Raw genomic sequence first — 18,532 nt, 5'->3', positions numbered from 1 at the left:
ACATTATGGTTAGCATGAGCATCTATTGTAGTCTAACACTATGGTTAGCATTAGCATCTATTGTAGCCTAACACTATGGTTAGCATGAGCATCTATTGTGGCCTAACACTATGGTTAGCATTAGCATCTATTGTAGCCTAACACTATGGTTAGCATGAGCATCTATTGTGGCCTAACACTATGGTTAGCATGAGCATCTATTGTGGCCTAACACTATGGTTAGCATTAGCAGCTGGTTAGGCCACACAGACAGCCAGAGCCACTGAGATACATTGAGAGACATTTGCACCAGTTAAAAAGTGATACATCCTTGCTTCATGCAATTCTTTTGAAACCAGACACACAATTATGTTCTCTTCTAATTTTATTGAGATGCCACTGATGAAGACAGCTTTGCCAAAATACCAGGGTAGATATAGCAATAAACACTCTCCAGTGATATTACTTGATTTTCTTATAAATGAAACAATGTCCATCAAACATAACCTGTTGGGAAGCTAACTGGTTAGTGATGTGTACTGATGAAACAATTCAAGCTCTAATAATAATAATAATAATAATAATAATAATAATAATAATAATAATAATAATAATAATAATCCCCTGGGAAGGTTTCTTCAGACTAGCCGTGCCTCTGTGGTTTTCACCTGTCTGTGCAGCTCAAATGCTGGCTGTGGGCCCTTCAACCTCTCACAGGCTATCAGCAAGCCAGCGATGCAGTGTATCTGGGTCGCTGTCCACTCCCAAAATATACTCTGGCTAAACCTTTTACCTTCCAGCTAGTCAAAGAGTAAAACCTGCAAGAGTAGGTTGCAGATAAGAGTACTCGGATAAAATCAACTATTTCTCTCAAAAGCCCAGTTAAAAAAATTTTTTTTATTTTTTTAGCATGATACCATACCACGGACACAAACTCTCAAGGGGAAATACTTGTCTTATGTAATGACAATGTGAAAGTCATTTGCAGGGTACCAGAGGCACAGGGTGTAATTCCATCCGGGTTAACAGGCTGTGTGGGATGTGAGTGCAGCCTCAGCTGACGAGTGCTGAGTCAGCTGGACGCAGACTAGCTGGGTCAGGGCCTGGAGCTGACTAATGTTGTCACCCCATCACCTAACATTACTTGTCTGCTTGTGAAAGCCAGGCCCCACACACACACACACACACACACACACACACACACACACACACACACACACACACACACACACACACACACACACACACACACACACACACACACACACACACACACACACACAAACACACACACACACACACACACACACACACACACAAACACACACACACACACACACACACACACACACACACACACACACACAAACACACACACACACACACACACACACACACACACACACACACACACAAACACACACACACACACACACACAGATGTCCTGTATTGAGGTGTGCTGGATATATGGTGGATGCTATTGTGACAGCTAAACAAACAGACAGTACAGTTTTACAGAGTTCTGGGTGTATTTATAGAGTCATGTGACAGAAGAGTTGTAACGTGGAGCGGGTTAACTGCCTGTTTCCGGGAACAGAAGGTATTTTTCACTGGCAGAGCTCGCTCGTTAAAGCTCTATCCCCTTGCACACTGACATCCCCCTTAAATTTCCCCTTAAGTTGTTTAAAAGTGAGAATTTCCTCTTTCATACTGTACGACAATGTCATAATTTGTGTATCAACTTGTTCCAACACATAATTGGAAGCTATATCTTGCTTTTATTGAGTGAAATATTCAAACCCCCGAGATGCCATTTTTTATGTCTGCATTATTACGTGAAATGGAAAGATTCTGCATGTCTGGTGCAATTTGAGTGGTCGAGAGACTAGAAAAGCACTATATACTGTAAATGCAGTCCATTTAAAATTTGTACATCATTTGATACAGGTTTTCATGTAATTGAGCATGACATATTTGGCATCATTAGAAACCTGGATCTTGACTTGAATTTACAAAAGAAGTCCAGTAGGTCTGAGCAAAGCTTGGCACTTGTAATGATGGTACCGCCACAGGATGGGCAGGGTGGAAGAGGCTATCTTCCAACTCTTCCAGAACAAGAGCTGAAAAAAGACTGTACATGTTCACTAAATCCTCTCTGGTTAAACAAGGGTTAAATTAATTGTAAAATTAATTGGGGGGGAGTTTGTCAGTTGAAAAAGTGCAACCCACTTCTATTCATAAAACCTAAAAACACCTGTTAAGTGGGAGATGATGTCATGAATTAATAAAGGAAGTATTACTGAATGAGGGATATGGGTAATGGGTAGTTAAGGATTACCTACTGGGAAGAGTTAGGGTGCTTGTCCACCGGGCGCGGCTCTGTCTTTGGAAAGCTGACTTTGTTATTTTACTGTCTTTATAATGGCTTTGCTATCTTCCCATAATGTGTTCCCAACCGAGACAGGGTATCTGCAAGTTCAAGAAAGCCAATTTGAAGACGCTTAATTGAATTTAAGGCTAATTTAACAACCATAACAAACAATTAAAGTGGAGAAAAGCGGCAGTGTTCTCCCAGAACAAAGATTCAATTTGCTGAACACTGACTGGTCTCCTCCTGCTGTCTCCACCGTGCTGTCCGAGTCGCAGCAGGCCAGGCAGGGCTTCTCAGAGGCCGTCTTTAATTTAAGACTTTTTCAGCAGATACTCTGTGAGTTTGTTTTTAGCACAGAGCATTGCATGTAAAAAAAAAACCATTTTCAACCACTGAAATAGCCTGTGACCAGCACTTCACCTGAACATTGGCTGAATGCTGCCAGCTGAAACAGAGCCACCCGGTGGACAAAGTGAGTTTGGCAGGTCTTCACGTCAGAGGCATCCAGAGGCGATGGTACCTTGAGGGCCAGCTGATGACTGACTGGGTGTCACTCTCTGAGTCTGTGGCGAGAGACCAGTCGCTCTTTGACAGGGCTGCCAGGCTACAGGACGATGTGGTGACAGTGTCAAACCATGAGGCAAACCTCTTTCAAGGAGGAATACAACTGTGGAATGTGATGATCAGCTGAATGGTTTGTGTTTAGGTGAAAATATGACGACCGTAGTTCAAGTTGTTGCAGATGTTGTATTTACTCTTTGCAGAAACAGGATAGTCTTGAGCATGTTTGTCAGTGTTAAGGTGAAAGCGTGCAATTGACCTTTCCTAAGCCCCGCCCTTTTTTGCTTCCTTGGCCAACTTTACCCTTTCCTGTTATACTAGAGACACTGTAAGTCTATAGGAGTATTCAAACTATGCTCCTTCATATTTTAAGTTAGAAACTCCATTCAAACTTTAAACGGGTTACCACTTTTTATCACTTTATTATTACTGTTATTCAGCTTTTAGATATCTTTTGTACTTTTTGAGAAATCGCAGTTTACATTTTATGCTTTTTTCCCCCAACTTTCATAATGCCACCCTAGATTGCGTGATGTCACAATTCACTCTAGCTGATGTCACGGTCACATCGCTCATGGATTGGTAATAATGGCTGTCAATGAAAAGTGGACGAAGCTTACGTTGGAGAGTATTTCTGATATTCTGAGTCTTCAGCTCATAGTTTGTCTTGCACCGCCCCTTTATAAGTGAAGTCATGTTGCCCTTGTACACGCATCACTCAACAAGTGTAACGATTATATCCTATCCTTCTATCCTGGAAGCACATTAAAGTTTAGAACAGGAAGTGACAGAAGCTGTCAGCAAAAGAACGTGGCTGTGGGTAAATGAAGGGTAGCCTATGTGATGTCTCGGGGGAAGAAGGGAAATCATATCCCCTCGACAAACCTTTCCTCCCCTCCCGCCCCGCTCCGCCCCACCCATGATGAGCTCCCCAAAGCTCCTTCCTGTGTGAAACTGGAGCAGGGCGAGCATGACGGAGTGGTCCCACAGTCTAGAAAGATCTAAGCACTGGTATAGCGGTAGGCAGCAGAAGGTCAGCTACTGGGCACTAGGGATGGGCATTTCTAGCAAAAACACTATTCGAAATTCGCTGGCCAAATTCGAATTTAATTCGAATTTCGAAAAAAAAAAAAAAAATGTAAAAAAAGATTTTTTTTTTTTTTTTTTTTTTTTTTTACATTTTTAATTTTTTTTACATTGACATTTTCGAAAATAAAAAACAGTTTTGACAATCATGAGTGGTTGTGGTTCATTAAATATTTAGTAGGCTCAGGTCTGAGTGCCAAAGGGGTGCCAAAGTCACCCCCTCTCCCTCTTCATGGGATTTCATCCGCCATTCATTTTTCCATAAACCTTGCTTAAAATGCTTATAGCGATTTGACTATACTTAGAATCAGGGGAGACAATGCAACATTTCACTCAATTTTTTTTTTTTTTTTTTTTTTTTTTTTTTTTTTTTTCCGAATTTCGAATTTCAATAATAAAAGTCGACCTTGATAATAACAACGATTATTCGAAAATTCGAAATTCGATGCCCATCCCTGGGCACCCAGTGGACTTAACACTAAGGTCAAACTGCAGTGCAGTCAAAAGACATTTATAAGTTTGGGATTGAAATTTCTCAGCTTAGGTTCCTCTAAAAGGCTTTATCTCAACTTTCAGTACAAAATATTATGCAAGGAAATAATACGTTATATTTCCTCCTTTCTATTGAAGGCTTATTGGTCTTCTCTTAGGACCCCATTGGTCTTTCTAGTGTTAAGCCATACTTTAAGTTACATATTTTTGTGCCATTGATTGTAAGACATCGATGATGAAGTATTGAAACGTTTGTCTCTGCACTTTTTTGTCTCACTTTTTCTGTGAACGACTTACTAATTTTGAATTGCAGAAAGTAATAACTCTTAACTGCCAAGTCAACTAGTAGGTAGCTTAGCTAACTTACAGCAGCACCCAGTGTAGCAGTGTGCTTATACAGAGGGAGAACTAGGGTTCAAGGAGTTTAAACCCTCTGAGACTGAATGTAGACTGAAAATAGACTGTAGACACAACATCAGACTCTTCGTGGTAAGATTGACCTCTAGCCTTACCGATTAGCTTGCTGGCTGCTACTACCAATCATCAGCATACAGCTCTTAGATGTATCCAGACGGGTGAGTCTGTGATAATGATGCTATGGCAGATCTAGGCCAATGTGCTATTAAAAAAAGAACTACTCTTGTGCTCAGATGACAGCAGCATTATATCTGCAGGTGTAGTAAAACTAGACCAGAAACAAGATTCAAGCACAAGGCAACACAGAGCCAGAGAGCCAACACAGAGAGATGCATAACAAGCATAGGGTATTAGCATAACAAATAGCGACCTAGGTGGTTGTCCGACCATGGTCCTGGTCCAAGAGGTGGGTCACCAAGCTGGGTCAGTTTACCCCTTCATACCTGGGAATAACCCTGGTTAGACCCTTGGTGTGAAAGGTGTACACTATATTAGATTCAGTTGATCAAATATACCCACTATAAGGTATGCAATGTTCATTATTGGGACTGCTCTACGTGTTCTATCATGTCTTCTTGACCAGGCTTTATCAAACACTATTCACACCATGTCTTGGGAGTTTGTCATGTGCTCTTTCTTGTTTCTCTTGATTTGTTGTGTTTGTGTCCAATCGTGCTTTGTCTGACAAAGCTCCCGATAAACAAATATGATGGCTTGACATGTTTGTTTGTTTGTTTGTCTTTCTAAACTCACCCCTGTCTGTTGAGGATGCTCTGGGCCTGCTGCTCTATGAACAAATCCCCAGGCGAGATGCCGTAGCGTGTGGAGGGCAGGGAGGCGCGGCGGGCGGTGCGGGGGGAGCTGGGCACCGCTGCCAGGCTGTAGTCCATGGTGGAGGCGGGGCTTGGCTCCAGGTGGGCGGGGTCCTGATGGCGGTGCTGTTGCTGGGCCTGTGGCTGCGGCTGATACGGCTCCTGGGTTCTGTGGTGCTGTTGCGGGGCCTGGGCCTGATGCGGCTCCTGGGTTCTGTGGTGCTGTTGTTGGGCCTGGGACTGGGGCTGATACAACTCCTGGGTTCTGCTCCTGGAAGTGGCCGACCGCTCGGGCGCACCGCCCCGCCGGTAGTTCTCCACGTTCATCACCTTCTCTCGCTCCGAGAACCTGCTGGGCCTCTCTTGTGTTGGGGTAGGAGCTTGGTTTGTGTGGGCGGGGCTAGATGTAGAGGCGGGGGCGCGGTCCGGGTGAGTCCGCATGTAAACCCTGCCCACTCCGGAGCTGTAGGGCACCCTGGCCTCCCGTCCCGGCTCCACTTCCACTTCCTGTCTGTCTCTGTCTCGCCTGGCGGGGGGGGCCTGCCGGTCAGAGGTGTCAGGCTCACGGCGGGAGCGGTAGCGCGGCGTGTAGTCAATATCCACTTCCTGGTCCAGGAGGATGCCGTAGCGCTCCGAGAGCTGGCGGCGGCGCTCTGCTTTGTAGCGGGCGATGCGCTCGGCTTTGGAGCTGAGGCTGGCGGCGTCCGCGGGGCCCGAGGCGGGCGTGGAGGAGGTGGATAACGTGACCGGCTCGACGTGGACCAACGTCGGCTCCGGCCGGCCGCCTCTGATCCGGGACGATCGGTCTGGAGACGACACCTGCATCTGGGGGGCCTCCCTCTCCTCTCGACTGTAGCGCCTCACTGTGGAGGATGGTGGAAATACAAATGTGTTCTTTACTTATCAACAACATCACTCGGCAGCCAAGAATGACTCCAACATGCTCCAAATGCATCCTGGCTTTTGATCTTTATTATGGCCGCACCATAATCAATAGTTACAGTACACCTGTTGCAACATGCAGCATGCATCTTTCAACTTCACACTGACACAGTTACATGCATCACACCTGGGAGCTGGCCAGTACAACCAGGCTTCACACTTGACACAGTTACATGCATCACACCTGGGAGCTGGCCAGTACAACCAGGCTTTACTTTACTGTGCTTCACTGGAGTAACTGTGGGGTTAAGTGCCTTGCTCAAGGGAGTGCCACATGTCATTGTTATTCACTTTCCCTGCCCAGATCTTCTCAGCCAGTAAATGCAACCATACAGTTGTTACTCTTTTAGTTTGGCCACTTTGCTGCAGTACTGCCTTAATGCCATGGCAGCAGCGTGGCAGCAGTGAGGGGGATCTTTTGTAAAGAACGAAGACAACATTTACATAACAAAAGCTCCCACTCCTACCGCTGCGGCTGCACCTTGGAGAGTTTTGCAAACCCAGCAGTAAGTTGGCCAAAACGAAATGAATAACATCTATACAAAATACTATTGATCATACTTTGCTCATCATCACAATACCATGAGATACGCAGAGGTTCCATCACTGTTTTGTTCCAGAATGAGATATTCACCTTTTGAAAAAAGGGTCACTCATATAAAATGATTGACGGTACCAAATTAAAACAAAGTAGGTCACTTTTTACAGGATAGTATGTTTAACTTGAACTCTTGACTCGCAAAACAAAACATTTTGACATACTGAATCCTCGATAAGTCATAGGTATTGAGTTGACTGATGAACTTCAGGTAATCTTTTCCAAAATGAGTACAGTATATGACAGTATATGACATATACTTAAACAATATAGCATGAGAGCCAGTGTGTTGTGCCAAATATATCCCCCTGATCAGCTGTTATCCCACGAGGCCGCAGGCCGAGTGGGATAACTGCTGAGCAGGGGGATATATTCCACAACACACGCAGCTCGAGTGCTATATTGCTTTTATAAAACGGTTTCCAAGTATGATAATATAATAATAATAATAATACCATAAGTCCGACTCCGACTGGCATGTCATTCTGATAGAGTCAGTTGAAACACTACTGTAAGGCGGGACCGCAAGAACATGTGGGTGATTTGATTGGATCGTTCTGGAGACTGAAGTTGACATTGGCCAATCCTGGCGCTTGCTGAGTAGCTGAGAGCTTTCTGGAAACCCCGACAGGCAGCTTGAGCGCAGCGTTGCATTCTCAGCGCTTGCTGAGAAGCTGAATGCTTTCTGCAAAGCCCGACACCAACTAACGTTACGGGGTTAAATGCGGGGTTAAATGCGGGATTAACAGCCTTTCTTTTGCAAAGAAGACATTAGCCCGCATCTATTCTTGTACAAAACATCATTTTCTGCGAAGTATTAGTAAAGTTATAAGCGAAGATCGATTCACAAGGATCTGACAGCTGTCTCCGCCATTTTTTTTTCTACGTTGTCATTTGAGGTAAGCCTTATTATTACTCTCTTAGTAAGAGAGTTGCCATGGCAACCAATAACCCATGGCCATGGGTTATTGAACTCGGTTACTGGAATTATACAATGGCTGTGAACCAATCAGATTGCTTGATTTGAGAGAGCCGTTTTATAATACAGTATATACAATGTCACATTTTGGAAATGAGGTGAAGTCTACTAAAGCGTGGTGCCAGCAGTCCTGCAGTGCAGCGTGCCATGCTTACCCATCCCACAGGGCTCACAGGGGTCTGAGGCACGCGTGTAGCGGGGCGGATCCTCCTCCAGCATCCTGTTGGCGAGCAGCCCGCCGGGCATCAGGGCAGGAGGGGCATCGCTTTCAATTCCATCCAGACGCCGGCCGAGCCTCTCTTTCCTGCCACGGTCAAAGGCCACAGGTAAAGGATAGCCACAGTCAAGTTGATTATACAACAGGTAGTTTCCGATCAAGCAATCTGATTGGTCGACTAGACATTTAGAATCAGCACAACAGCAGACGTATGGCTCAAAGGAAAAAGATGCCTCATTACTAAAATATTACTTCCAGCTCCCCATCAGCTGTGGTGAGTCGGTTCTTTAAAATAGATGTGAAGTTTGCCAACGTAGTGGTTAAATCCGTCCAGCAGATTCAACAAGACTGAGCTAGCACAACACATTTGTGTGTTTATATGTGTGGTATATATTCAGTTTTGGGAAATCACAATCTTTAGAAACCATTAGTTTGAGTTGGCTGGCTAACTCAACAGGGGATAGTTCTCTCGTCTCTTGTTGCTAACGGTCAGGCTAGTAGTTGCTAGATTAGTAAATTAGATTTCATTACACAGGACCCCATGTATTTCCAGGGAAACGGAGATAACAGTAGCAAAAATGGCCCCACAATGTGAACATGTTTAGTTTATATCTTTGATTTTGTTAGTAACCGTTGTATAATCACAAGCACCTTGGTCCTGCCACATCACTGTCATGCCAATAAGGATGGTAAAGGATATTGTCGAGTGTAATATTGCTTCAATGAATCACTGTAAAAAAAATATGGATGTGTATGAAGGAGGAGAAAGTGCAATGAGCTCATGCGATACCTGTTCATTTCCAAATCCCTTGTGGCGGATGTCTCAAAATGTTTCTTTAACTCTGAAACTGCGTGTTTGAAAAGGAAATATAAATTTAGTGGGATGAAATTGTGAAAGTAACAGGTACAGTAGTGATGTGTTATGTCGTGCAGAGAGTGGCAGGAATCAAAGCTCACCCTTGGGAGGGGCAGCCAGAACATTGGCATCGGGATCGGAAACACTCTTGACCAAGGCGGTCCTGTCACCCAGGGGGAAGTCGCTCTGAAAGCTGGATGAAAAGGCCGGGGGGTCAGACGACAAACTACAACACTATACCATATTCTCTTGGAACTCTGGGATGAAAGAAGTTATTTCGAGTTCAATTCCTGATGGGTACAAGTGAGTTTTATTCAGAGAGTTTCCCGTATCAGGTATTTGTAAAGCTGACCGAGCAGTCAAAGGGCCAAGCTTCAAGCTGGCCTGGTGTCCCTGAGGAAGGGATCTACTGTAGCTTAAGAACTGGGTCAACAGGTCATCATTCTCCTCCACAGGAAATGGGACAATCAGGATGATGTCATAACGTCTTTACCTGGGAGAGTCAACAAGTCAAAGTCAAAGTATATCATCTCATCTCTACCTCACCTTGACAGTCAGTAGTGCCGAGGCTAAGAGCAAAGGTCAAAGTCACTAAATTGCTAGGGTTGAGTTTATTGCATTATCTGCTTTTAGGAAACACTCTCAGCCTTCATTGATACATTGATACAGTAGTAGCCTTCTGTTTTGCCTCCTTGTAACAGTGAAATGAGCCACATAGCTGGGTAACGTTTGTGGTCACAAAACAGAAAAACAAAGCATGTTTATTTCGATAATTCTTAACATTAGGAATGCATATTTCCATTTGATAAAAATACATCAAATAAACAAACAAACAAACAAACAAACAAATAAATAAATAATGAATTACATTTACACACATAGCTTCGATGGTAGTTTTCTTGCTGACCGAACAGAGGAAACACTGCACTAAAGCAAGCAAAATGGAGCCTGGTGCCAAGAGTTCCTTCCTGGATTATGGCTCTTATTGCCATGTGAACAAAGTATCTTAGGATAAGCTGCTCCGGCCATCTCCAGCTTTTTCATGCTTACTCGGCATGATAGACTGAAGCACTTTGTTAAACCTATAGCCTACATGACGAGGCAAACGTGGGGATTATAAAGAACGCTCTTACAAAATCGTATACACTATATCCATTTGGAAAAATACTGTAGAAAGTTAGTTTAGAATACTTATATCTGATTGTCCTCATGCATGAAACCCCACCAATCTGTTACCAAACGCTATGATTTATTTGGTTTCATTTGAGTTCTTTATCATACTATTTGGCCCATGTCTGCTGTGTGGCGATCAGATACAAAATGGCGTGTTCTTCTCTCACCTTAAGGTGTCAGTTGGCAAAGAGGCGGAGCTGCAAAGTTTGGCAGGAGCTTTCGATCCAAATCCTGAAGAGAGAAACCAAGACTCAGTCAACAACTTTAGACACACCGACTGGGTTCCGATCGGCTAGTAGTTCCCAGCGAAGTGGACTGCACAGGGTATATACAGCCATGTTAAGTAATGTGGCTGAATACCCTGGGCAGTCCACTTGGCTGGGAACTACCTGCCGATCAGAACGCAGTCAAAGAAAAGGACATCCACACTTCACCCACACTATTCAGTATCTCAGCTCACGATCGACTCAAAACAGCTGCTGAACAGGTCATAATAAAACATGGACAGTGTCATTTAAAAAAGAGTCAGGTTATGTTGTTCACCCCTGGTTTTGTGCCACATCCACAGACTATCTCTAAACATAGAATCTAATGTTCATTCTTACAGCATCATGTGTAACAACAACAAAACTAAGCAAAGCATTGATCATGTGGTCTATCAGTCCCTGATGGGTCGAGCAAGGCACTAATCCTGCCAGGGTTGGAGGGTTGATTCCTACTTTGACCACATGTGCCAAAGATGTCATACAATCATGATACCGCATGGTCCTTTGGATTACATGTCCACCAAACGGCAGGTGTTACATAGAGGACAGACTCCAACCCATTTTAGGCCCTCACTTTTCAGCTCAGATTTGGAACAGGTTTAAAAAAGCTTTTACAGTGTAACATATGCACAGCTAATGTAAAGTTATAGCCTCTAGTAAAGGCTTTCCAGACAGTCTAGACCAGGGGCACTCAATTAAAATTCAAAGAGGTCCAGTTAGAGAAATAATTTCCTCAAGCAAAGGTCCGGAACATTGTAACGTAGCTTGCGCTATGATTCAGTGCCATTGAACTCAATGATTGAAGTAGCCTAATGGTACGTCTGTATGTAGTCAACAACTGACTGTTAAATCAAAATAAACATCAACAATGCTTATTTACAGTTTTCATATTTAACTGGATTAATTATACATAACTAGCCTACTGTAATAAATAAATGTTCTTTTCTCATTTCAAGTAAAATAATGCATTTAAAAATAACATACAACGGAGTGCTTTGGAAAAATTTGCATCTTAAAATGAAGTGCTTTAATTTAAGATAAATACGTTTCCCCTTTTCTTCAATCCATTTCACATTTAACACTCTCAGCCAACAAACAACCTTTTCTCTTGAGAGAAGTGAGCTCCCTATCTATCTCTCTATCTGTCTGTCTGTCTGTCTGTCTATCAATGCAATTGCAATGCAAACCTCGCATGCCATTGCGTTGGGCAGTGAGTGTGCCCTGGTGTGTATGTGTGTTTGCTCATGTGTGGCGCTTCCATAGACAGGTCAGGATCGCACCGCACTTCACACGAGACATACTGGTTTTGATCTGCCCGTAAGAACAATGAATGAATGTAAGAGTGGTTTCTTTTGAGCACACCATGTGAAATTACTATCTCTCGCCTCGCCTCCCCTCCGTCCGGATAGGACGGCGTCTCGGTCCGGATGCAGACCGGAGTCCGGACTTTGAGGATCGCCGGTCTAGACCAATGGTTCTCAAAGTGGGGTCCGAGGACCTCCAGGGGTCCTTGAGGGGGTTCCAGGGAGTCACCAGCAAAAAGGGTAATAATTTATTTTCACTAGAATTCCAACCATAAGTAACAGAATGACAGAATATGACTATTTTGGTCATGGATATCATACACTTTCTGTAATAAAACATCTAAAATAATAATAATAATAAAATGTATAACAGTTATACTGTACATATTCACAACAAGTTCAGTACAACCAGTCTTGAGTCTGTAATCTAATCATATCAATTCAAAATTGTCACCTTACAAGCTGAAAAAAGTGCACTACCATCTGCTTTCACCTATCCCATATATCTTCTCCTGAAAATGTTCTTTTCTAGTAAATCACTTTTGTTTTGGAATAAATAAATAAATTGTTGTTGGGGGGTTTTTGCACTCAGAGTAAACATCAACAATGTGACATAGCCTCTACAGTTACTAGAAGGACCAGAATTCCATAAATACAACGACCGTAAGTGATCATTTTGACGACTAGATTCCAAACTCTATAATCTCTCATGATAAATACCCAATTGAGAGATTAATACCTTCATTGTGTTAAAATATCTTTTGAAAAGACAAAATAACACCAAAATGTGCATTTTAACAAGTTGAAAGAAGTGCCACAATTCCCTAACTACTAGAATGGCCGTAAATGGTCATTTTGACCACTAGATTCCAAACTCTATAATCTCTCATAATAAATACCCAATTGAGAGATTAATGGGTAACCCTTTATTTTACAGGTACCCTAGTTACATATGAACTATTTGTAATTACACATGAACACCAAATGTAATTACACAGTAATTACCAATAGTTATAAATGATGTTCATATGTAGTTACATTGTAACAGACCTGTAAAATGGAGTGAGTCTGTTCAACTGTAGTTCATATGTAGTTACATTGTAACGGACCTGTAAAATGGAGTGAGTCTGTTCAACTGTAGTTCATATGTAGTTACATTGTAACGGACCTGTAAAATGGAGTGAGTCTGTTCAACTGTAGTTCATATGTAGTTACATGTAACGGACCTGTAAAGTGGAGTGAGTCTATTCAACTGTAGTTCATATGTAGTTACATGGTACCGGACCTGTAAAGTGGAGTGAGTCTATTCAACTGTAGTTCATATGTAGTTACATTGTAACGGACCTGTAAAGTGGCGTGAGTCTATTTAACTGTAGTTCATATGTAGTTACATGGCACCGGACCTGTAAAGAAGCTCTGGCCTGGGACAGAGATTGCTAAAAGCCAGTGGGGGATTCGAACCACTGAATTTCAGATTACAAAGCAGGCGGCTTTAACCACTCAACTACGAGGGCTTTCCATCTTTCTTAGTGGAGTTTGGGATAACTGTATGTCAGTCAGATGTAGTTGTCACTTCCTAGCGTTGTTATTATAAGCATAGACTTGGGGGAAAATGTTGATACTTTGTTAGTTGTAGCTTGAAAGACAGGCAATATTGATTAATGTGAATGCATTTCTGCAGTGTGACTGTGCCAGCCCCCCCACCCCCCCATGAGCTGTAAATGGCTCATGGGACTATTTACACCACAATTCAGAAAATTATTAGAATGTATTTTTTTATTTAAAATCTTTAAATATAACTAAATGTTTCTAGAGCACAGTGCATACAATTTATTTAGCAAATAGGGGGGAGTTCCCCCCTTATGCGGATTAGGGGATTTATAGACTTGGGGGGGGGGGGGGGGTATAGACTTTGGGGAGAGATGATCCGGGGGTCTGGTGACCAAAGGGGTCTTTGAGGGGCTTCGACTGGGTCCCCAACAACTTGAGAAATTGGGAAATTGATGGGGAAATGACTCATTTACAATAAGCTAACAATTAGAATGTAGAAGAATGGCTATTTTGATTATAGTTTCACTGTTACCTCTATATCTACAATACTTTTATTAGAATTTTTGTATGGGAATTCTGGACAAAATCATACCTACAACTAAATAAAGTATCAATATTTCCCCCCAAATCTCTGTGTATAATAACAAAGCTATGAAGTGACAGCAACTACATCTGACTGACATACAGTTATCCTCTTAAACTCCACCATGAAATTTGGAAAGCCCTCGTGGCTGAGTGGTTAAAGCCACCTGCTTTGCAATCGGAAGTTCAGTGGTTCGAATCCACCACTGGGTTTTAGCAATCTCTGTCCCAGCCTACAGGTCCGGTACCATGTAACTACATATGACCTACAGTTGAAAAGACTCACTCCACTTTACAGGTCCGGTTACTACATATGAACTACAGTTGAACGGTCTCACTCCACTTTACAGGTCTGTTACAATGTAACTACATATGAACTACAGTTGAACAGACTCACTCAATTTTACAGGTCTGTTACAATGTAACTACATATGAACTACAGTTGAACAGACTCACTCCATTTTACAGGTCTGTTACAATGTAACTACATATGAACTACAGTTGAACAGACTCACTCCATTTTACAGGTCTGTTACAATGTAACTACATATGAACGTAATTTAGAACTATTGGTAATTACTGTGTAATTACATTTGGTGATCATGTGTAATTACAAATAGTTCATATGTAACTAGGGTACCTGTAAAATAAAGGGTTACCGATTAATTTATTTATCGTGTTAAGATATATTTTTAAAAGACAAAACGCCACAAAAATGTGGAAAATATAGAATAAAAAATAGGTCTAGAACCCTGGGGAATTCAGTGAGGTCAAAATGACCTCCTATCGTCTTTCTAGGTAAAAATTATATTTTAAATTACACTTTTAGGTAGCAGCAGCAGCATTGCATTTTTTAATTCAACAAAGTTATTGCACATATACATTTCAAAAAGGTCAGAATGACCCCTGTGGTCTTTCTAGTGTTAAACTTTGAATGACATCACATTCATTTTCTCAGTGTCTCAGTGTGAACCACAGGCCAACAAAGGTTAGTCAGAACAACAATCAACATCTACTGTAAGTTCCTAGCTCACCTTCTCTCTCTCACAAGTGACACAAACCCACTCTCTCTCTCTCTCTCTCTCTCTCTCTCTCATGTCAGCAGCCTGTTGTAAAGTTGTATCCCAGTATAGGAGACAGATCATGTTACCGCTCTACACAGCTCCAGAACTTCTCCTGCATATTTTGGCCCTCAAAGACTGTGTGGTGAGTTTGTGGAAGTGGCACGGTGTGGTGGAGGAGCACGTTCACATGGACATCAAGTTTGAGGACATTTCAGTGACTTTCAAGGACTTGTTTGGCATGTTTTGAATTGAGGCCCAATTTTTTACTCATTATCCCAAGTCAAGAAATCACGTTGAAATCCTTAATTTTAAAACGGAACCCTGCTGCTGTATCAACAAAAATCTCCATGCCAGTATATACCACTGGATATGAAGTGTTGATCTGAGGAGAGCCGAGGCATATTGAAGGATGTGGGTGCTACATGTATATTTTAGGTCATAAAAACCAAGCAGTCTACTCTCAACGCCATTCATTTATTTCCACTTCCCTGCAACAGTAGGGGGTGTGCTGGCCGTTGCTCCACCCACTCTGCCGGTCTGGGGAGAGTTGTAAACTAGCCCGTTTCCTCTGATACATGTGCAGTCAGTCGCCTCTTTTCATCTGACAGTTTCACCGGCAGGACGTAGCGCGTGGGAAGATCACACTATTCCCCCCTGTTCCCATCCCCCCGGGACCCATACCACCGACCGACCAGAGGAGGCATTATAGTGCAGCAACCAGGACACAAACCCTTTAAACCGGCTTCCCACCCGCAGAGTAGACACGACCAATTGTGGCTGTCTGGATGCCGGACCAAGCCGGAGGTAACACGGGGGGTTCGAACCTGCGACCCTTGTGTTGGTAGGCAGGGAATCTACCACTGGCAGCTGCACTACCCGGACGCCCATTTTCCCTTTTAAGGTGTGTGTGTGTGTGTGTGTGTGTGTGTGTGTGTGTGTGTGTGTGTGTGCGTGCATGCGTGCGTGCGTGCGTGTGTGTGTGCATGCATGCGTGCGTGCGTGTGTGTGTGCGTGCGTGTGTGTGTGTGTGTGTGTGTTGACACACATGCCTCCATCAGTGGAAACCCCCGTGTGCAGAAGTCAGTCAGTCAGTCTGTCTTTAGAGCGACCTGCAGGTGGCTGTGCGCTGAGGCCAGCAGAAGGCTGGCAGTGCAGAGTGCAGCTTAAGGCTGCTGACTGTCCCAAAGCGAGCCTGGAGAAGACACGCATTCTCTATAAATACTCAGAGGGACGAGGTGCAAAATAGACTCCTGACTAAACTGGCCCTCGCCCACATACGAGGTGTGGGAAGCAGACAGTGAGAAACAAGTCCTCTTCCACCTCAGCAGGCCGCGATGCTACAGAGACACTGACAAGGTCCGAGTTTTCGTTTGGTAAGAGTAAAGGACTGTAGGCTACAACATCTCCAATGAGGAGTGAAGTGACGTTTCCTCTATTGTCCTCGTGGGGGAGATTCCTCCAGCATTTGACCCATCCTCTACTAGGAGCCTTCCTAGAACGAGGAGCAGTGGTCAGCCGCAGTGCAGCGCCCGGGCACCATCTCTGGTTCTTTTGCCAGTGCCTTGGTCCTGTCAGTGTCAGGGGCACTGACAGGAGTATTAACCCTAACATACATGTCTTTGACAGGAGAATTAACCCTAACATACATGTCTTTGACAGGAGTATTAACCCTAACATACATGTCTTTGCCAGGAGTATTAACCCTAACATACATGCCTTTGACAGGAGTATTAACCCTAACATACATGTCTTTGACAGGAGTATTAACCCTAACATACATGTCTTTGACAGGAGTATTAACCCTAACATACATGTCTTTGACAGGAGTATTAACCCTAACATACATGCCTTTGACAGGAGTATTAACCCTAACATACATGTCTTTGACAGGAGTATTAACCCTAACATACATGTCTTTGACAGGAGTATTAACCCTAACATACATGTCTTTTGACGGAGGGAGGAAACGGGAGCACCCGGAGGAAACCCACGCAGAAAGCAGTGAAAAGAAACAGATTTCACACAGCTGCACACCTGTTGAATATTACTTTTTTAGACAGCAAATGAATTCTGGACACTACACACCCCACAGATTCATAGTAGCCTATTATGCTAACACAATGAATAAAAATATAAACTCATACTATACTGTCCTTACTCATTAAGTTCCATTGCACTGGTGCCTTTTAAATCCCTCACAGCTGCATGGCAGTAGGGACGATCGGAGCAGGTAACTCTCACATCGCCTTAAATCCTCGTCTAAGCGGTCCAACACAGCAACAGGGAAGTACAACAGTAATCAACCAAGGAGGCTGAGCCAAGCTCAATCCCCCCTGCCTACCGATTCAGTAAAGCGCTCGCCATCAGCCACGCTAAGGAAAGACTAGAGTGCATTAGCCAAGTCACTCAAGCGTCTATGCTAGCATTCAGCTCGCCCTCGGTTGCACTATATGGATAAAGGTGAGTTAAGCTATAGGCAGAACCCAGCTCTGCAGACAGAGGCCTTACCTGGGCCACAGCGCTGCACATGCTTCACAGGGTACGCAGAGATCCAGGGGGCTGGAAACATGTTTGGGAGGAGAGGGAGCAAGACAGGAGGAGGCCCCCTGTGCTGCTCGACACGCTCCGGGCAGCAGGGGCAGCGCTGAGGCTGCTACCAGCAGGCAGACAGACAGAGACGCAGGGGGGGAGGGAGGCGGTGACACGACCACACACACACACACACACACACACACACACACACACACACACACACGCTCAGGTCCGGCCAGGGGTCTCATACACACACACACACAGACAGCCAAGTGAATACCCCCAGTTACACAGCACGCTGCAGCCCAGACAGACTTGCTGATGTGTGTGTGTGCTTGGGTGTGTGAGAGATCGAGACAGAGTGAGGGTGTGTGTGTGTGTGTGTGTGTGTGTGTGTGTGCACACGCGAGGGAGCTCTGCCAAGGAGGGGGAGAGAGAGAGAGGAGAGAGAGAGCAGCGCAGCGCAGCAGGGTGCTAAAGCAGCTCAGAGCCCCTAATCAGATTACAGGCAGAAATTAGCCTTGATGATAAAAACTCTGGAACAGGATTGGAGGAGGGTGCCAGTAGGGGGGGGGGGACGACGACGACTATGGGTCTGGGGCTACTGGAAATCATATGGCCACACACACGCACGCGCACACACACACACACACACACACACACACACACACACACACACACACACACACACACACACACACACACACACACACACACACACACACACACACACATCTTGCTGCAGCCAA

The 18,532-nt window shown here is 43.9% G+C and overlaps 1 protein-coding gene across 1 annotated transcript in view; it reads right to left on the bottom strand.

The window, feature by feature from the left end:
* LOC310792320 (supervillin-like) overlaps positions 1-17,820 on the bottom strand; it is a gene marked incomplete at its 5' end in the record, with an annotated part of 71,159 nt that extends 53,339 nt beyond the window's left edge. Inside the window, 7 exons of the mRNA XM_083654042.1 lie at positions 2,872-2,955; positions 5,661-6,582; positions 8,394-8,542; positions 9,246-9,303; positions 9,413-9,504; positions 10,652-10,715; positions 17,760-17,820. Coding sequence (XP_083510168.1) covers positions 2,872-2,955; positions 5,661-6,582; positions 8,394-8,542; positions 9,246-9,303; positions 9,413-9,504; positions 10,652-10,715; positions 17,760-17,820 — 1,430 coding nt within the window. The remainder of the gene's footprint in view (positions 1-2,871; positions 2,956-5,660; positions 6,583-8,393; positions 8,543-9,245; positions 9,304-9,412; positions 9,505-10,651; positions 10,716-17,759) is intronic.
* Positions 17,821-18,532: the final 712 nt, after the last annotated feature.

The sequence above is a fragment of the Poromitra crassiceps genome, assembly GCF_964638095.1.
Source record: "Poromitra crassiceps genome assembly, chromosome: 17".
Lineage (NCBI taxonomy): Eukaryota > Metazoa > Chordata > Actinopteri > Beryciformes > Melamphaidae > Poromitra > Poromitra crassiceps.
The sequence above is the reverse complement of the archived record's forward strand: the minus strand, read 5'-3'. Positions and strand labels throughout refer to the sequence as shown.